General features: G+C 43.2%; 1 protein-coding gene and 2 long non-coding RNA genes across 4 annotated transcripts; all 3 read right to left on the bottom strand.

Annotated features, from left to right (window-relative positions):
• Window positions 1–738: 738 nt before the first annotated feature.
• Window positions 739–2,132, bottom strand: LOC120711111. Its single transcript, XR_005690163.1, has 3 exons — window positions 1,820–2,132; window positions 1,434–1,572; window positions 739–1,126 (listed from the first exon to the last, which is right to left on the bottom strand). It is a non-coding gene; the product is annotated as an uncharacterized LOC120711111 (long non-coding RNA).
• Window positions 2,133–20,075, bottom strand: LOC120711112. Its single transcript, XR_005690164.1, has 3 exons — window positions 19,850–20,075; window positions 17,401–17,498; window positions 2,133–2,237 (listed from the first exon to the last, which is right to left on the bottom strand). It is a non-coding gene; the product is annotated as an uncharacterized LOC120711112 (long non-coding RNA).
• A 23-nt stretch (window positions 20,076–20,098) lies between these two features.
• LOC120711109 lies at window positions 20,099–21,006 on the bottom strand. 2 transcript variants are annotated; one of them, XM_039996523.1, is made up of 2 exons: window positions 20,505–21,006; window positions 20,099–20,399 (listed from the first exon to the last, which is right to left on the bottom strand). In XM_039996523.1, exons 1-2 carry the CDS (start codon window positions 21,001–21,003, stop codon window positions 20,269–20,271), a joined length of 630 nt encoding a protein of 209 aa, XP_039852457.1. In that variant the 5' UTR covers window positions 21,004–21,006; the 3' UTR covers window positions 20,099–20,268. The 2 variants fall into 2 exon arrangements, with proteins under 2 accessions (XP_039852457.1, XP_039852458.1); XM_039996524.1 differs by having other exon boundaries at window positions 20,099–20,428.
• Between the last annotated feature and the right edge of the window lie 240 nt (window positions 21,007–21,246).

Here is a 21,246-nt window from a genome sequence, read left to right on the forward strand (position 1 = left end):
AAAATAATTGAATTATATTAAACACCTACTAAAAATTTAATATATATATATTAGTTTCCAGATTTTTATGATACTGGCCCAACAAACCAGCCCACACGTATAATTTAGTCAAATTTGTTCTAGAACAAAAAAAAAATTGTTCCAAAACAATGTTTTAATTGTTCCAGCAATACAAAAATATTGTTCGGGAATAAAAATATTGTTTCAGAACAAAAAATATTATTGAATTTTGTGCGATGGTTTGACTGACAGTCACACGAGCAGACTCTTAATATTTGCGGCACCCGCCGTCATCACAGGCGCCAGCCGGTGAAAATGGCGACATCCAAGACCGCTTGTAGAGGTGGTAATGGGCTATGACCCTAATAGCCTCTTCACATCCCAACATGATTCTTAAAATTTTTAGCTCAAAATTTTATAGAATTAAAACCCATTTTTTTTAGACCTAGCCCTTAGATTCTAGACCAAATTCCAAGGCCCTTACCGGTGCTTCCGACCATGACTGGACTCCGATGGCAAGAACAAGGATGGCATGTACAAGTCGAGGTAGAACGTGCAAATGTTAATGTCGTGCATTGCTACCGACTTGCACATGCACTGCTAAGTTAGACAAACTAAAATATGATTTATTTGATTTCACATCGCTCTACAAACAATAATATGATTTTATTTTCTTTCAAAGACCCACAATTTTCTTCAAACCGATGCCTAATCAGGATCTCTATGAACATTAGGCAATTAAAAAAACAGCATATTGGCTTGTCACCATGTTCATTGACTTTTATGCCAAGTAACAACTTAGACTACTTAATGCTACGATCTGGAAATAATCAGATCATCATGAATATTCCTTGTATGTATAGAACTTGTCCATTAACAAGCGACACGACGCCCGTCGTTTATAAACACTGAATCTGCAAGCAAAATAGAATCTCCAAATTCTCTAGACTTATAATCAGAGCCCGTTGAAGGTCGAGGGACAAAATCTCCATGTCGAGGCTCTTGGTGCTGAGTACAATGCTAGACAGGCCATTTGTTCCAAGACGATATTGTCTGCTCCAACCCAATACCTGAGCCGCGAGCCCCTCATGGTCAGTGTCCTCAATTAGGTGATTTTGTGTCAACACTGCAAATCAAAGAAAACCAAGGCGGTCTACGACTAAGAAAGCTAATGTAAAATTGATTTCCTAGGATGGACCTTCACGTTAAGCTGTTCTCTACAGATCAACATCGGAGTGACTTGCAATGTCAGGAATCAATACAAATAGCTAAAAAACTCCCATTAATGTCACATACAACTAATGAAATATTTTTTCAAGTAATTCATTTCTAACATATCAAGCATATGCATCAGAGGAGAAAAAAATGGTGCACAATTTTGAAACAAAGTTCACTTCTATGCAAAGTAAAAAAAAAAAAGCAGAACAGATTACCTCGGCTATTGAGGCATTATCAAGAAGCGGCAATAGGTTGGGGTGACTGAATAATGACGACACACCAATCTCCTTCTTCACCAGATCCAACTGCTCGTTATTGTGTAGCGCACCTTCTTCATGGCATTCTCTCCATCCTCTGAGATTGACAAACCAAGCAAGACAGATTTAGTTGTGTTTGATACTGTAAGGTGTGGAATTGAAGAACCTCCCCTAATCTGATCACGAAATCTCATAATCACAGTGGGAGAAGCACAAAGATAGATAAGTGAAGTCAAGAATGGAGTATTTGCAAACTAAAATTAAACAACAAACGAACATACAACTATTAATTTTGGGGCAATTTCATGAGCTAATCCAGCACAATAAGTAGGGCAGGGGCGGACCTGAGATATGGGCACTGTGATGCCTGGCCAGTGCAGCGTCGGAGGGCGCGGCCGTGGCGAGGTCATAGCAGGGCACGAGCAGTGACGCCATGGTGTCCCTGAGTGTTGCGTCGTTGAACACGCGCCGGAGCGTCCGCTCGCCACGGAGCAGCTTCGCCCACCACCCGCGCCGGCCGGCTCAGCACTTCCTCCCGATGCTCGCGGCCACGAACGTGAGCGCCTCATGGGCCGAATACCGCGGACGCCCATGGGGCCTCTGAGGAACAACATCACAGCCAGTCACGCCCCCCCCCCCGGGGGGGGGGGGGGGGGGGGGGACAAGTCGAAGAAGACGGCGACGGGTCCAAGCTTGCTCCCGCCCGGGCTCGAGCCTCGTGAGCGCAGCGGCAGCCAGGAGAGCGTAGACATATCAAAATAACTAAGGGCAATATATGTTTCCATAGTCAAGAATAAAATCAAATATTTGAGATTCAAGAAAAAAATGTAGACATATCTAGATTATGTGGCTCTTTCTTGGCCCAATTTTATTATTAAATCATATCAGAGATATATATATTTAAATAGGTGGCATCAAGAAAAAAAAATCTGATCCTACCCCCATTTTCCATTGAACCCCTGGATACTTTTTTCCCATGCTAACACTACGGGTATCATTTCAAACAAACAAAAAGGGTATATATACATTGGCAACCAGAAACAATCTCAAAAGCTGTCCTATAAAACATCTGATCCAACCCCCATTGCCCATTGAACCCCTGTTGCTGTGGAATGCTTACTAAAAGACAATAGTATTGGTTCAGCCCTTTTCTGGAGAAGAAAGTGTTGTCACCATATGAAATTGGATTTTTCAAGCACAAACAAAACAAAGGTCCATGATTTAAAAATCAGAGTTGCAGATGTCTGGGTATGAAAAGTGAATTCCATATTCACCCAGCAATAACATTGCTCTTTACAATAAAAAAATAAAAAGAATTGAAATTACAGAATGTGCTAGCAATGTTACTTTCATAGATGCTACAACAACAAGTGAGTTTTTCGAGTGGGAACCACTAAACTTTCATAAGATGAGATTACAAGCCTAAACAAAATAAACAAAACAAGCTCATAATACTGCTATATAACTTTACTGGACCAAATAATTCAGAGACAATAAACAACATCAATCAAAAGAATAATATATGTTTCCATAAAGAATAAAATGATCTATATGTATTCAAATAAAAAGAGACACTGCACAATATAGTTAGTACTTTGCACATTGCCTAAATAAGCAGAGCTAGTGATCAGCATGTTAAAAATAATACAAGTAGATAGCTGCAGGCTCTAGTACAGCAAGTTTTAAATCCGGAGGATGCTTGTTTGGCCAATGTATGACAACTTGGCATAAAACAAGACATAACAATTGTATGACAGCAATGTAACCCATGTCCAAGCAGCAACCAAAAATCCATTACCACCCAAATTGCCAAGAACATAACTGCAAGACTGAAAGAGCATCTAGGACCTAGTGGATTTTGGTGTATTGATTGACAACACGATTAAAGGACTGACTTGTTTGCATGAGATTATGAGCAGGTATTTAATTTGTGAATTGATATAAATTGAGATAGCTCATGTATTGCAAGCAATTGTGTATGTCCCATTGGCAATCATTGTATGTGATAAGCTAGAATGAGAAAGAAAAATAGAAGAGCAAGGTATTCATGTTTGATATGAAATCTCTAAAGTATTAAAACTTGCGAATTTATGTGGGACTCAAAATGGCAAGCAAAGTTGTAAAAGAAAATTGAGAGCAGGGGATATCTATCAAGGCTTGTTTGACTTATGATATGATTCATATGACAAGTAAAGGTTATGAGAATGAGATATGATATGTTGTTGCATACATAGTCTCGAATTGGGAAGGCTTGTCATATGAGATGAATATTGTTGTCAAGGGAAGCATGCAAGAGAAAAATGAATGAGACATGAGTTGATGTGTATATGTTATCTCAAATTGGAAAGCTTTCATATGAAATTAAATGGTGAATTTATATTGATAAAGAAGATTTCATGCATGACACAAATCAATGTGAAGTTCAAAATGGATGGCTAGGATGAAGGTAGAGAGGACCGAGAGGCGTGTTTCAAGAGGCTATGCAAGCATCGGCTTGGGGGAGCAAGGAAACTGATACGGGTCAAATACCGGAGATCCTAGAGTCATGGAGAGCTCTATGTTGAAGAGTGTCATTATTTAGAAAATGGAAGTGACTTGCGAATCAAAGATGGATTTCATTCTTATATGAAGAAAGATTCAAAGTCACTAGCTCAAGCAGGCATGCTCACTAAAATTAAGGATGTTGACAATCTCAAGATATTGATTGAAGAAGTTCGGCTTGATCAAGACATAAAAGCTCAAGTGTTGTGTATGTTATTTTATGTGAACTTGAGTACAAGATGCCGTACTATCAAGGGGGGATGCAACATCAGTGGTCTGATATTACCAAAAGTGTTCATAGCTATCCCATGTGAGAAAAACCAGAGAGAATCACTTGGGAGCGGAATACTTAGTGTAGTTTATTTGAACCGACCGGTCTGACTGGTTGGATGGACCAGTCTGACTGGTCTAACGCTGACAGAGCAATGGCTACTTTTTGAGAGAGGGATATTTATACCCCACACCCTTACCCATTCGTGGGTGCTGATGCCATTACATTCCAGAGCCATCTTTGAGTCGTGAGAGCACTTGAGAAGTCCTACCCAACCTTTCTTTGTGAGATTTGAGTGATTAGAGTTGAATCCTTGAGTTGGGTTGAGTGAAATCTTTGCTAAGAGAGCATTTGAGCAGTGAGAGCATAAGCCCTAGCTTGAACACTTGTGGTTGCGTCGCCAACTTGTTGAAGCATTTGTTACTCTTGGAGGTGAAGCCTCCTAGATGGCTAGGCATCGCCGGCTAGCTCCCAATCTTGTGATGAGCAGCGGCAAGTTTATTGCAGCAGTGATTGTGTGCCATGAGGGCACATGGTGATATAGTGGAAAGGAGGAGATAGCTTGACCTTGTGGTCGCGATAAGCTTCCTCAACGGAGAGTAGGATTCACTCGTGGTGAACGTGGCGAATCCAAACTTCAGTGAAACAAATCACTGTGTCTCCTTTGCATCATCTTCTTATTTGGTTTGCCTCACACTTTGTGCTCTAGCTTTACTTGTGCTTCCGCTTCGATCTACTCGGTTGTGTTGTTTCTGTGTGTGCAGGGTGTAGAGACATTTTTGTGAGCACCTATAGCAACACCACACCAAATTGCATTTGTGCTAGAGCTAGTGATGGGGAGAATTAACTTTGTGTGTGTAGGATCTGCGTTGGACCGGTCTACTCAACCGGTCGGACCGGTTTGAGTGTTGGTTTCCTGTTTCTAAGTCTAGGGCCGGTCTGACCGGTCAGTGGCTGATAATTGGTTAAGTGTTTTAATCTGCAGGATTAGTTTTTAATCGCCTATTCACCCTTCTATAGGCGACATTGCGTGATTAAGGTCGTTTCAATTGGTATCAGAGCTACGGTCTCTGGATTGAAGCTTAACCGCTTGGAGAATCGCGATGTCGACACCATGTGAGGTACCATTTGAGCCACTTCGGTGCAATGGCTCAAACTACCCTTCTTGGTCTACTCACATGCTTAATGTTCTAAGGACCATGGGTCCTTCCTTTGTGTGTGTTGTCAAGACAAGTGTCCTTCCCAAGGAAGTTGATGATTTGTCCAAATTGTCAACCGAGAAAAAGGAATGCTTGTCTTGCAACCGTCGTGTTATTGACCTCTTGTTTGAGTATATGGACAGAGAACTTTCAGATTCTATACAAGAGGAGAAATTATTGAGAAAGACATGAAGTGAAGCTCATCGTCTTTGGAAGTTCTTAGAGAAGATATATAAAGACAAGAGTAAAAATGAAGATCAAGAAGAAGAAGAGGAGTCACTAGAGGAGTATTCTACTGCAAAACTAAATACTCATCATCTTGTGACTTCTCACGATGATCAAGGAGCAAGATCAAAGATGTCTACTGGTTCTCTATTGGAACCGGTCAGACCGATCTGCAAGACCAGTCAGACCGGTCCTACCAGGGGGCAGCGCAAGGAAAGCAAAAAATGCTCCCGTAGGCGATCAAGACAAGTTTTAGCTGGGTCAGCATCCTCAAGTGATGTTGATCATCAATGCTTGATGGCTAACAGCAACAAAGAACATGTCCAAGCAGTCGAGCAAATAAAAGCTATAAGAAAGGAGCTTGAATGCCTTAAGCTCAACTATGACTTCTTGGTAAGCAAATCAGAAGCTTCCTCTGCAAATTCCTCACATCGTATAGACTCTTTGCAGAAGGAGAATCAAGTGCTCAAGGCTCAATTGGAGAAGATCTCTAGAGAGCATGTGACCCTATAAGGAACTCATTTGGAACTTGAAAAATCTTATGAGAAGCTTGTGGAATCACATGTGATGATTGAAATGGATCATGAGGTCATGGTTAACACAGTAAAATCCTATGAACCTCTCACACACACTTGCACATGCTCACATGTTCAAATTGATTTGACTTGCACTAAACCATGTTGTTCTCAAGCAAGCCAATCTAGTATTGAGCAAGTGTTTGTAGAATCTAGTAATGACTTCATAGCACAAAAAAATGAAGATCTTATGTGTGAAGTAAAATGGCTCAAAGAAGAAGTGACCAAGTTGAAGGACAAGGGGCAAGTGAGACCATCTCAAGATAACCGCGACCCCGTGGTGAAGAAGCTTGAAATGGGTTCAAACTTCACTAGCTCAGCTCAGCAACAAGGTCAAAAGAGCATCAATCACAAGATTCCAAGAAAGAAAACTCTAGAACACATCAAGTGTTTAGAGAAAGGGCACTATGCAAGAAATTGTCAAATCAGGTCTGATGAGGAAGCTCAACTCTCAAGAAATCAAAAGAAGCTTCCAGAAAATAGGATGTGCCATGGATGCAAGAAATTGGGGCATATGGTTCACTGCTGTCCACAGCAGTGCAAGTCTGACCAGACCGGTCAATCCGGCCGTACCCGACCGGTCAGACCGGTCCAGGCCAGTGTAGCTGCAGGACCTCTCAAGAAGCCTACAAGAAGCACCCTTGCACCAAAAAGGGGACATTGATGTCCAGAAGCCCAAAAGGCAAGTCAAAAGCACCTTTGTCAAGCTCAAACATCGAATTTGCTATACATGTCGGGCAAAAGGTCATGTGAGCAAGGATTGCCCAAATGGTAAAATACTTAACTCAAAACTTGTTTAATATGACTTTGCTAGACTTGGGAAGGACAAAATGAGTACTTATGCTACTAAGGTGATTGAATCACCGAATGTTAACATAAGAGCTATTTGGGTTCCCAAGTCAATTGTGACTAATGTGGTTGGGTCCAACAAGAGTTAGACACCAAAGAATGCTTGAAAAGCCTTCAGGTACATGGAGATGAATTGGAGAGCTTGGTGCATATACGGATATTGCATATTCAAGTTAATGACCAAGTCTATAGAATCACATTATATATATCTTCATCCAATGTCATCTCGGTAACTCGTTTTCAATTATATGTGTCTTAGTCACTTGGCTCTACATGAGAGCAAGTGTGTTACTTGTGACACTCTAATAGTAACTAAGGTATAATATTTTGAGTTACTCCCCATTTGCCGTGAGATATGTCTAATGGCTCTTGTGTAGAGCAATGTCTTGTTTTACCTACATAAATAAACATACACATGAAGAATCTTTAATTGAGGCAAGACATGGAAGAATTGTAGCATTCTGCTGTTTTACTGGTGTGACCGGTCTGACCAGTCCACCAGACCAGTCTGACCAGTATGAATCAGCAAACTGCAGCAGACAGACAAAAGAAGAAAGAAGAAGTGTAAAACATCTTCTTATAAATATATGCTTCAAGAAGGATCTCATGGGGTCATGTAATACAGGCAGTAAGAAAATTCTAGCACAATTTCACTTCATATCTTACTCATGTGCTTTGTGACAAAGATTGTGAAATGGTCTCTTCCAGTTCCTTAACATGGATTCAGTGCATTGAAAGAAAATCCAAACTCTTATGCACTTAATTAAAAGGAGAGATCACTTTACAATCTGCGTTTTTTGGACTAACATATTCTTTGAGTGAATTTGTAGTCTCACATAGAGTTGACTATGCTTCTCATTGGTCAAAGAAAATTTTCATATCATTCCAAGGTCACATCAAGTCAAAACAATCTGAGAATGGTGAATATTAGAAGCTGTACTAGTCGGAACTCCCGATACAAGGGTCGGAACTTCCGATAAATATCGGAAGTTTCAAGATAGTTCCGAAAAAGGGGTTCTCGGGAAAACTGTCTCTGGACAGACTGGTCTGACCGGTCTAACCCAGAGCAGTGCAACAAAAGCTTGAAAGATGAGGAACAGGGCCAAATCAAATTTATATGAAATAGTTTCTCACTCAAGGACGAAAATTGAGTACATTCAAAGTAACAGCAAGGATCATAAGCTCAGTTTCAATTATGTGAAATATTATTTGTGTTTTGACCAAGCTTGTGATTAAGCCCCTTATGTCTCTAATTGGATAAAGTGTTTTGCATCTAAGATATTCAAAATCTTAAGCACTGCTTTAGGGGGAGGTTATTCTCAAACTTGCGTCAATTTGGGACTAACAATATCTTGAGTAAATTTTGTAGTCTCATGTGTTTGATTATGCCTTTTTGGATCCAATATGGTCTCATCAAATTTATTCAACTCTTGGATCAAAATATACATGTTAAGCATAATCATTAGTGCTTGTGCAAATGTTGAACACTACTTCTCATCATTAAGAAATAGTGTTTGAGCTTAATTCGTTATATGCACAAGGTTGATGGCTAAGAGGCAAGGGTACGTTTTCTAGAACACTTTATATTACCTTTGAGCATCTAGGCCACTTTATCTTGCTAGTGTGTGCATTTTCATGTCTTATGTGACATGGGACAGTTTATTTCAAAAATTCAACTAGCATGATAGGAAGCATGAGTGTATAGGATAGAATTTGATGTTGGTCTCTATGACCCGATCGAGCTATTTGTGACTATTGTTCTCATTGATTGCTTGATGGCTAGTCACATGTAGTGGGATTTTCTCAAGTCTGCAAATTCAAAATCTATCTCTCTCATTCTCTTGGAAGTATCAAGAAAAGCTTGGAACAATGGAATTATGATAAAAAAATCTATCTAATTTCCTAGCCTATATCTCATATCAAAGTACTTCTAAGAGAAACCTCAGCCTGTGAACTCAACTCCTAGCTGCCAGGGGGAGACCGGTCTGACCAGTCTGGCCTGGCAGTTACCCTTTTTACCTCCTCAAGGATTAAACAGTGAAAATATTTCACTTTTACCCTTCCACCGTCACCACCCTTCTCCTTTCACCGTGCCTCTCCTTCTCACGCGCCCAAGGTCACCCCATTTGCGATTTGAGGATTCAACCAAAGGAAAGGAGTTTCCTTTGGGGGATTTGGTGCACATCACTGGCCTGACCGCTCTCCCAAGGCGGTCCTTCGTTTTATCCATCAAAATCTCGGTCTAAAGGTACTCTACACCTTGTTCTTCATCGATCTACTTATCTAGGCCGTAGATTTGAAATCCCTCTGGTAGAACAACTCCTGCTACATCCTAGAACCTGCCCCTAGAAGATCATTCATTTTCATTGGATATTTTGGAAGATTTCACAACCTGGGGTTGGACTGGCCCGACCGGTCTGACCAGTGAAACCCTAGGTCATAATTTTGGACAATATGGTCAACACATCTATGCTAGGATTGATCTACATCTCTAGGAAAATTATTTTTGATCAAACTCTTGATGTAAGACTAGCATTGGAGCCATTGGCTCTGTTCTGGATGCGACCGGTCTGACCGGTTGCTTAGACCGGTCTAGCCAGAACAGACCCAATTGCTTCAATTTTGTTCCTAATTCCTCCACATCCAAATCCAATCTATTCCTGAGGTCTCATATCATTTTAGTCTATCTTTTGGACCTAGGATCTGCAGCAAAATGGCAGGTGGACGTGAGAGGAGAACAAAGCGCAGATATGACAGTGGTGGGGCAAATCAAGATGAGAGTGGCTCCAGTCGTCCTGATGTGATCAGTGGCTGAAAGCTAAGGCCCAGGGAGAGAAAGAGAGCAGCAGCAACTGACATAGTGGAAGAAAGTGAAGGAGGATCCTCCAGTGATGATGATGATGATGTGGAGGACTCCCCTTATAGGGTTGAGCAAAGGAGTGGGAAGGCCTCAGCTCAGGAGAACAGCAGTGAGGAAGAAGAAGAAGGCGCTGGAGATGATGAGGAAGAAGAGGAAAGTGAGGAAAGGGAAGAAAATCTCACCTATCCAAATTTACAGTGGCCTGTCAGACTTGGCTCCAGAAAATGTGTTGATTATTATGGAAAGGGAATGACAAGGGATGTGAAACGGTGGAGAAGCATTGATCCCTATCCTGAGCCAAAGACCTCAACTGATCCTAGATTTCACACCTTGTACCAGCAGGACTTCTCTAAGTCAGTTATTCTGAGGGATAGGAAAATTGCCATTGAGGCACAGTGTGTTGATTGGAGGAGCATGAAAAAGGCCAATGACCCTTTATTTCAGCAAATCATAGATGCATGTGAGAGCAAACATGTCAAGGATCTCATGGAATTTCAGAAGGATTGGAACAAGGAAGTCATTGCCCATTTCTATGCCACTGTGCATTTTGGATATCTGAGAGATGATAGGGCCATGTTTTGGATGACTGAGGGAAATTATTATAGAGTCACATTTGCTCAGTTCATTCGTGTGCTTGGGCTTGACAGGCATGATGCAAACAGGCCCAAGATTCATAATCAAGTGGTTCTCCCAAATGATGAAATGAAATTCATGTACCCCAGGAATGAGACAGGAAATGCAGGGAAAGTGACCGGGCTATACACCTACTACTCTATCCTAAACCGGTTGCTTAGAAACACCATATCTCAGGGGTGGCAATCCATCGGACATATCTCTCCATGCAAAGAATTTGCTTGCATGCTTTGGGCCAAATGGAGGAGAATTCAGTGTGGCAGACTATATATGGGAAGAAATCAATATATCTCAGAAAACCCATTGAAGATCTGTGCCTATGTGCCATACTTAATGGAGTTGCTTGAAAAGGCGATAAAGACTAAATATCAAACGGATGTAAAACATGTGTCTTTTCGTCCTAAGATGCCTAAGCATAGGAGGGAGCCTTCACCTCATAGATACTCAGAGGTTGAGGATGACATGAAAATTGAAGAAGAAGAGGAAGGGCAGCGCACTCCGCCTCAGCAGCAGCAGCCATCCCCTACTGCACCTACTGGGACCGATATGAGTGGTGCCCAGGACTGGTCTGACCGGTCTCGGCCTGAGCAACACGGACGCAGGCATGGCTCCTCCTCTCCCATCAAGAAATTGATAAACTTATTTGTGAGGATGTGTAAGAGCCAGAGAGACATTGAGGTTGAGCAGCAGAGGCAGTGGAGAGCTAGCAAGAAGGAAAGAGATTCTGTGAATATGATGCATAATGCAATGAATCTACAACCGCCTCGCTCACCCATTTCTCCTTCACCTCCTGAGGCTGAGATCCCATCTGTTGAGGATAGAGTTCAGGGATATGTGGACTCCAGATACTTTGAGCAGTATGGCCATATCTTTTATCCAGATGTTAGTGGTCCATCTCATGCACCTCCTTCTACCCCTCCAGGTGAAGGCGTGTTTGGAGCTTATTCTAGTCACTTCTATGGAGGAGCAGGACCTTCACATGAGCCATCTCGCCCTTCTGAGGCTGATCAGTTTGCTGCCCGTATATTAGATGTTGTGTTTGTCCACCACTGGGATGATCATTCCCCTTTGGATGGCAATGGGGGAAATGGCAGTGGCAATGGACAGTGATGGGCAACCATGATCCTTCTCCTTGCCCCTTTTATGGTGATGGATGACAAAGGGGGAGAAGAAGAAGATTAAAGCTTGAAGCCGAAGATAAACGGGGAGAAGAGGAGAAGAGTGAGAGTTTCAATTCAGAGTGGTGTATCTGTTTGTGACAGACCGGTCTGATGGACCGGTCTGTATTTCTGTATCTCTGAAACTGTAATAAATTCCATATCTGTTGTGTGTGGACATGAGGACATTTGTATTGTGTGCTAATGTGTGTAATAGACTTATTTATGCTATCTAAGTGACATGGTGCTAGAGTGATACAAATTGAGTGTTGTATTGTTTTTTGGCTGGCTGTCTGGGGCAGACCAGTCTGACCGGTCTGTGCGACCAGTCTGACCGGTCGGCACCAGACAGAGCCATTTTCTCTTCTTTGAGCTGAAGTGATTTATCTTGTCATATGCATCACGTGTAGTATTTTTGTTTAGGCACATATACACTTTTGCACCCCACGGATGCTGAGATTTATGGGGAGTCCCATTTTTCTTAAATTCGTGCATATTGGCATGTGAGGCGTAATTGTTGAAGTTCATTCATTTGTACAAATTAAGGGGGAGCTCAAACTAAATCTGAGAATTCAAAAGCATTATTGAATATCTTTTTGTAAGCTTTAATCAGTTTGTCATCAATCACCAAAAAGGGGGAGATTGAAAGAGCATCTAGGTGTAAGGATCACCGGGGTGTCCGACCCTAGAGGGGGAGGGGGTGAATAGGGTCGCTAATCGCTTTTTAACCTAGGGCTCAAACTACTTGCATAAGATAAATCTAACACGTCCTATACATGCTAGTTATGACTAAGGTTTATCCCAAAATACTTGCAACCTATAGCCAATCCTAAACAAACTAACTAGGAAAGTAAAGGCACGCAAGATAAAGTAAATACGGAAACGTAATATGGTAAGTAAAGAGGTAAGTGCAAGAGGGATGCAAACTCCCGAGTAGACACGGTCATGTAACGTGGTTCGGCACAAACACCTACGTCCACGGGACACCGAGGCTCTTCCGATCACCGTCTTGCACTACGCCACCAAGGCGATGCCGGCAAGCAAAGGCAAGTGCCCACAAGACACTGAGTCTCGTGCACCGCCACCGTCTCTCTCGGTCACCCAGCCGAAATCCACTACGGAGCTTCTCCACCAAGGAGGGGGTCTCCTCTTCCCCCGCACAAAGTGTCGTTGCCTCTCCACACTAAGTCGGGGGGTCACACGACGGATCACAAGGATTGCTTGCCACAGCAAGACTTCTCTCAAGGGAGCTCTCGCAATAACTAATCCCTATTACAAGCACTAAGCACTCTCACAAGTGTGCTTAAGCCTATATGATGTACAATGAAGTTCTATGGTGATTGGAGAGGTTCTTCAAGTGTAGTATGCTTCCTTAGTCTCCAGCACTCTCAAATGAGCCGTGGGGTGGCATATATATAGCCCACACACCCCAAACTAGCCGTTGGAAAAAGGCTGACAAAAAGCGCTATCACCGGTTAAACCGATGCTCCTGTTTCTGTCATCGCCGGTTTAACCGGTGAGTGCATTTTCCAACTAGCCGTTATGCTTCAACGGCTACCTCAATCGACCGACGTAATCAACCGATGCAGCGTCGGTTTAACCGGTGAGTGTAGTTGCTGAAAAACTAACTCTCTTGACAACTGCACCGACGTTCACCAATATCTAGCGTCGGTTCATCCGATGTATAGATTTTGCCTCAGCTGCTGAGTTCATTGCACTGACGTATTCAACTTTCCTGGCGTCGGTTCAACCGGTGTTACCAAAACTCCCAAACGTGCTCCAAGTCAATGCACCGATGTATGTAATTTTCTTAGCGTCGGTTCAACCAGTGATACTAAAATATCTCTGTCTTGATTGTTTTGACTTGGTTTCTTCACGATCTCTTCAATCTTCGAATCCTTTGGACCGTAGGGGCGGCCCTTCGGGCCTAGCTACGTCTATCTTCTCTTTGTCATCACTTGAACCTAAAAGCCTAAGAATGGTCATCTTAACAATCATATTAGTCCAAGTGTTGTGTGTGTCATCAATAGCCAAAGCATTATATTGAAATATGGCATGAGAGGCCATTTTCGCTACAATCTCCCCCTTTTTGGTGATTGATGACAACACAACCAAAGCAAGCAAGATGAATTGCAAGGATATGAAATTGATACCAATTTGAAAAGTTAGAAACTACTTAGCTTGCTTGGATGACATTTCAATGCTCATTTTAAAAGCCCTTGATACCAATTGTAGAAAAAATTGTAGAACAATGGCTTGTGTGTGGTTTGAACCATATGAGCAATGAAAAATTTTTGTACCTTAGTCCATGGGATCATCAAATTGCACTTCTCCCCCACATTGACTAAGTACCTCCCCCTATCACCATGCATCCTTTTGCATTGCATTTTCCATTCCTCCCCCTTGCTAATGGCATCATTTGCTTGCTTTTAGGGTACATTTCTCCCCCTTTGTCATCAAACACCTAAAAGCTCCATAATCACTAGCAACAAGGAGCATTAGTAGCAAAAGAAATTCACTAGTGATAGAGTGTTATACCAACTAAATTCGGCATATCTCCTTTTGTTTGAACAAGCTCCCCCTTTTTGAAAGCTTGTGGCACCTCCTATCTTGACACCAATTGTGATACCAATTGTGATACCAGTTGTGAGATATGGCAATTGTGACATGTAGGGGTAGTGTTCAAAAGAATTTGAACTCATGGAGATAGCTCTAGATGACTAGACATGCCTCCCTCTATCATTTATCTCTTTAAATTTTGGGAGTTATCGCTTGGTCTTCTTCCCTTGTCCAATCTTTCTTGATCAATTGATACTAATTGTAAGATTAATTGCAATGTGCATCATCTTGATATCGAAGGATTGAGTGTATAACCATATGGACTAAGGGAGTGTGACTACAACAAATATCACTTTGAAAGCATATTAGTCACAAAAGAAACAAGTCATAAAATAAGCTCCCCCTAACAGTGTGCATTAGTGTTTGAATCACTCACAAATGTATGCACTTGTATTACACGTAGAGGGGATATTATTTTATTACTTGCTAACACATGACACCAAAAGAATACAAAAAAAAAGCCTGAGAATGGTCATCTTAACAATCATATTAGTCCAAGTGTTGTGTGTGTCATCAGTCACCAAAACATTATATTGAAATATGGCATGAGAGACCATTTTCGCTACACTAGGCCCTAGTGGATTTTGGTGTATTGATTGACAACACGATTAAAGGACTGACTTGTTTGCATGAGATTATGAGTAGATATTTAATTTGTGAATTGATATAAATTGAGATAGCTCATGCATTGCAAGAAATTGTGTATGTCCCATTGGCAATCATTATATGTGACAAGCTAGAATGAGAAAGAAAAATAGAAGAGCAAGGTATTCATGTTTGATATGAAATCTCTAAAGTATTAAAGCTTGCGAATTTATGTGGGACTCAAAATGGCAAGCAAAGTTGTAAAAGAAAATTGAGAGCAGGGGATTCATGGTTGATATAAAGGCTCTAATATCTATCAAGGCTTGTTCGACTTATGATATGATTCATATGACAAGTAAAGGTTGTGAGAATGAGACATGATATGTTGGTGCATAGTCTCGAATTGGGAAGGCTTGTCATATGAGATGAATATTGTTTTCAAGGGAAGCAAGCAAGAGAAAAGTGAATGAGACATGAGTTGATGTGTATATGTTGCCTCAAATTGGAAAGCTTGCATATGAAATTAAATGGTGAATTTATATTGATAAAGAAGATTTCATGCATGACACAAATCAATGTGAAGTTCAAAATGGACAGCTAGGATGAAGGTAGAGAGGACCGAGAGGCGTGTTTCAAGAGACTACGCAAGCATCGGCTTGGGGGGAGCAAGGAAACCGATACGAGTCAAATACCGGAGATCCTAGAGTCATGGAGAGTTCTATGTTGAAGAGTGTCATTATTTGGAAAATGGAAGTGACTTGTGAATCTAAGATGGATTTCATTCTTATATGAAGGAAGATTCAAAGTTACTAGCTCAAGCAGGCATGCTCACTAAAATTAAGGATCTTGACAACCTCAAGATATTGATTGAAGATGTTCGGCTTGATCAAGACATAAAAGCTCAAGTGTTGTGTATGTTATTTTATGTGAACTTGAGTACAGGATGCCGTACTATCAAGGGGGATGCAACATCAGTGGTCTGACATTACCAAAAGTTCTCATAGCTATCCCATGTGAGAAAAACTAGAGAGAATCACTTGGGAGCAGAATACCTAGTGTGATCGGTCTGACCGGTCCATCCGACCGTTCTGACCGGTCGGGGTCCAACGGCTAGTTTATTTGAACCGACCAGTCTGACCGGGCGGATGGACCGGTCTAACTCTGATAGAGCAACGACTAGTTTTTGAGAGAGGGTGTTTATACCCCACACCCTTACCCATTCGTGGGTGCTGATGCCATTACATTCCAGAGCCATCTTTGAGTCGTGAGAGCACTTGAGAAGTCCTCCCCAACCTCTCTTTGTGAGTTTGAGTGATTAGAGTTGAATCCTTGAGTTGGGTTGAGTGAAATCTTTGCTAAGAGAGCATTTGAGCAGTGAGAGCATAAGCCCTAGCTTGAGCACTTGCGGTTGCGTCGCCAACTTGTTGAAGCATTTGTTACTCTTGGAGGTGAAGCCTCCTAGATGGCTAGGCGTCTCCGGCTAGCTCCCAAGCTTGTGGTGAGCAGTGGCAAGTTTGTTGCAGCAGCGATTGTGTGCCACGAGGGCACATGGTGATATAGTGGAAAGGAGTAGATAGCTTGACCTTGTGGTCGCGATAAGCTTCCTCAACGGAGAGTAGGATTCACACGTGGTGAACGTGGTGAATCCAAACTTCAGTGAAGCAAATCACTGTGTCTCCTTTGCATAATCTTCTTATTTTGTTTGCCTCACATTTTTTACTCTAGCTTTACTTGTGCTTCCACTTCGATCTACTCGATTGTGTTGTTTCTGTGTGTGCAGGGTGTAGAGACATTTTTGTGAGCACCTACAGCAACACCACACTAAGTTGCATTTATGCTAGAGCTAGTAAAGTGGAGAATTAACTTTGTGTGTACAGGATCTGCGTTGGACCGGTCTGACCGGTCTACTCAACCGGTCGGACCCGTTTGAGTGTTGGTTTCCTGTTTCTATGTCTAGGACCAGTCTGACTGACCAGTCTGACTGGTTAGTGGCTGACAATTAGTTTAAGTGTTTTAATCTGCAGGATTTGTTTTTAATCGCCTATTCATCCCCCCTCTAGGCGACATCACACGATTAAGGTCCTTTCAAAGACAATAACAGAAGATATGAGGCACCATCACCAACCAAATTCACTTAGACAATAATGTGCTTGGATACCCCTAGAAAAGAGAAGGGTAAATTATATAATCTAACAGATGTTTAGCATTGTAATCACTGAATTGCTCCAGTTATGTAAATGATTTTATTATGAAGCAGTTTCACGAACAACTAACAATGCTAAAAGAAATATTTTGCAAAACTGAGTTTATTCTTGCATAAGACAAGAGGCATATAAGTATCTGTATGCATATGCAAGTCAATATCCTCGTTAATTCATTTTTGCTCTCATCAATGATGAGCAAATACTCACCAGAGAGAAGCATCAAGAGCATCTATGCATGAGAGGTGCCATGAGTGATGCTAATGGCTCGCTAACCACTCAGAAAATCAATTCTCATCCTCTCTGATCTGCAGGCAGCGGGCAAATTTTGATTAGGATTAGGAATCAATTCGATCACTAATCGATCACTCACCATAAATTGAAGAAAACCATTGGATTCTCTGAAACCATGCCTGTAAATTCACAAATCAACACTGCTGCTAATCTGAGTAGCAACCTAACATAAATTATGTGTGTTCAGGTAGACACAGGATACACCGATGTCTGATGATAACATGTGAGCTAACAGCATGATACAGTGCACATACAACACAACTTGCCAGAAAATATGGGGAAGTTTTCCTTATGAACAAGGATGAAAGAACATTGAACATGTCCAATTAGTTTTAGAGTTCAGATAATACTTGTAAATCTAGGGAGGTGCCAGAATGCAAATTTAGTATAACTCTCAACATCAATACACTGAACTCACTGAAAAAAGAAAGTAACTGTACTATCTATGAAACAAAAAACACTGAAAGGAACACAATTCAGTAAGTAACTATATGCAGACTATATATGCAACTGAAGTCATAGTACCACACAAAGACATTGCTAGGAACTACATGCTGGTACTTGAGATCGACATGGTATGATTCATAAACAGCATAAAGTTTACTTGGGATTCTTGTTTCAGAAGTATTTCTTTTTCAAGGTGAAAAAAGATGAAACACACGCTTCTTCAGACAATGCAACATGGCCACAAAATCACCACGTCCGAGAATAAGCTTTGCTTGCCTCAGTGATGAAATAGTAAAAAGTATGTCGCGAAAATGGTCTCTCATGCCATATTTCAATATAATGTTTTGGCGATTGATGGCACACACAATACTTGGACTAATATGATTGTTAAGATGACCATTCTCAGGCTTTTAGGTTCAAGTGATGACAAAGAGAAGATAGGCGTAGTAAGGCCCGAAGGGCCGCCCCTACGGTGGTTCCGCTTCGGTCCAAGGGACAAGAATTGAAGAGATCGTGAAGAAATCCAAGTCGAAAAGATCAAAACGAAGACAATTTGCTATCACCGGTTAAACCGATGATGAGCAAATTGTACTCATTGGTGCAATGAACTTGGCACCGGATTAACCGACATTGGGTGTTTTACACTCACCGGTGTAATGGACTTGGAGGCCGAAGAAACAGCAGGAGTTTTACAGGCACCGGTTAAACCGGCGATCAAGGCAAAGTGAGCGTCGGTGCAGTTGTCCAGAGACTCCATTTTTCGGGGGGTTTCTGAGATTACTTGCACCGGTTGAACCGACGTTAGTTTTGAGAGCGTTGGTCGATTGATCAAGTAGCTGTTGGAAGACTGTAACGGCTAGTAGAAGGGAAAGTACACTCACCGGTTAATCCGGTGTTGGCAAAACTGGAGCGTCGGTTTAACCGACGTTAAGAATTTTTGTCAGCCTTTCCCAACGGCTCTTTTGGGGTGTGTGGGCTATATATACCCCCAAGGCCGGGTCATTTGATAGTGCTGGAGTTGCTGAAAGCTTACTACACTTGAAGAACACCTCCAACCACCATAGAGCTTCATTGTACATCATATAGGCTTAAGCACACTTGTGAGAGTGCTTAGTGCTTGTTTATTCTTAGTTCTTGAGAGAACTAGCTTGAGTGAAAGTCTTGCTATGGCAAGCATCATGTGTACTCGTCGTGTGACCCTCCGACTTGGTGTGGAGAGGCCACGACACTTTGAGCGGGGAAGGAGACCCCTCTTGGTGAGAAGCTCCGATAGTGAAGACGGTGCCGTGGGTGATGCTTCGAGAGAGACGGTGGCGGTGGCCTTGTCTTGGTGACTTAGGGTCACTTAGCCTTTGCTTGCCGGGAGCCTTGGTGGCGAACGGAAGACGGTGATCAAGTGGAGAGACTCGGCATCACACTTGTTCGTGTTGGACAAGTGGTCGTGGACGTAGGGAGGGACTTGGTGTCCTAACCGAACCACGTTAAATTGTGTGTCTTGGTGTCTTCACGGGAGTTTGCATATTCTCTCCCTTACCTCTTTACTTACCGTATTACGTTTCTGCATTTACTCTATCTTGCATGCCTTTACTTTCCTAGTTAGTTTGATTAGGATTGGCTATAGGTTGCAAGTCTTTTAGAGGTAAGTAGAGAGTAGCATAGATAAATCTTAGTCATAACTAGCATATGTAGGATGTGTTAGGTTTATCTCATGCAAATAGATTGAGCCCTAGGATAGAAAGCGATTAGCGACCCTATTCACCCCCTCCCCCTTTAGGGTCGGACACCCCGGTGATCCTTACAAAGTAACTACTTAATTTATGTACTATATTGTCAGACCATTACTACATATGTTGAAAGAATTAGTATCTTGATCTTGTTGTAGTGGTCGTCGGCTAGCAGGCTGAGGATATGGACGCACCTGGCTCGCATGGGCACTGGCCTAGGCTGTCCTTGATGATAATTGACAAGTCAAAGTCCTCAACACGGTAATTGACACCTGATGCATGTAGACAACACCTTCATAAACCTGAAATTGAAGATAGTGGCGCTTTACAATGTAAGCTAATCTACAGTGCATACATATGAGTCCATAAAAACAAACATAAGTTGTGTTAGTCATCTAAAACCTTTTATGGTAATTCAAAAAACAAACACGGTAATTTACAAATATAGTTTGGGTCACAAGATAGAAAATAAAGAATAAACAAACCTCAGGTCCAATGTAATTCCACCCCGCGACCCCGACATGGCACCTGCCTTCTCACCCCTCTGCGGCTCCTCCGTCGACGCCCCGCTCGGCTGCGCGCGCCTTGAGTACGGCGGGTGCCAAGGATGGGTCTAGGGGCGGCCTCTTCTGTGCCAGCTTGACCCCACCCGCTTCCTTGCCGCCGGTTGAGGGCGCACTGGAGCCGGCAGCAAGTCGTGCCGGAGCTGGCCACGAGCGGGGGTGGTGCTAGCCCCAGTCGTCACTGCACCATTCGACTCGAGCCAGGCGGAGCTCGAGTAGTGCTTGGGATCAAACCTTACTTGTAGAAATTATAGGAACATAAGAAGATGAGGAAATTGAAGCGTACCTAGAGTTGGCAGGGGAATCACCAATGATTCATCCATGAGCACGCGTCGATCTGAATTCAATGAGGTATATGTTGGGTCCATGCCCGGCAGCGCCTCTTCGACGTGGAGGCGACCGGCGCGGGCAGCACGGAGGAGCGAGTCCTCCGCCTTCCTGGATACGCCCGCAGCCTCCGCCGACCGCCGCGCCAATGCGGTGTGCTCCCTTTCCTCCCCGCTGGATCTCGATGCGGCAGCGAGGTGCAGCTCCTTCCTCCAGCTAGCCACCGACCTCGCCTCTCGCGGATTCGCGGCCGGCGCCTCGGACCCTGTAGCCGGCGAGGAGGAGGCCGCGGGGCCTCGCCTACGCGCGAGGAAGGAGAGGACCTTGGAGGCCCTCCTCGCGCAGCGGGCCCTCGGTCGCCGCCATGTCGCCTCTCCTCGCACCACACACGCTGCGGCCTCACGCCTCTCCTCGCGCAGCGGCCTCTCCGCTTGCCGCCGCCGGCACACCGCCGCCATGGGCGCCCCCCCCCCCCCACCTTCTCTCGCACCGTGAGCCCCCGGTCCCCGGCACCGTGATTCCGCGGCCCCTCGCGCCGCTTCTCCCCGTGCGGCATGCAGCCGCCTGTCATTGGCCTTCGCGCGGCCGTGGCGACGCCGGCGGGGGAGGAGCGCCGGGGAGGGTATGGGTGCCCGAGGGAGGGGAGCAGTTGTAGGGAAGGGGAGGGGACTGGGGAGAACGCTAGGGAGGGGAGGGGAATC

The sequence above is a fragment of the Panicum virgatum genome, chromosome 6K (assembly GCF_016808335.1).
Source record: "Panicum virgatum strain AP13 chromosome 6K, P.virgatum_v5, whole genome shotgun sequence".
In the NCBI taxonomy this organism is placed as follows: Eukaryota; Viridiplantae; Streptophyta; class Magnoliopsida; order Poales; family Poaceae; genus Panicum; species Panicum virgatum.

What these genes read in the sequence shown, in the direction of transcription:
- LOC120711109 (XM_039996523.1), bottom strand. Translation starts at nt 21,003, where the DNA reads ATGGCGGCGGTGTGCCGGCGGCGGCAAGCGGAGAGGCCGCTGCGCGAG. An exon ending in GATTCCCCTGCCAACTCTAG is followed by an intron (nt 20,400 to 20,504) that starts GTACGCTTCAAT and finishes CGAATGGTGCAG; the next exon opens with TGACGACTGGGGCTAGCACC.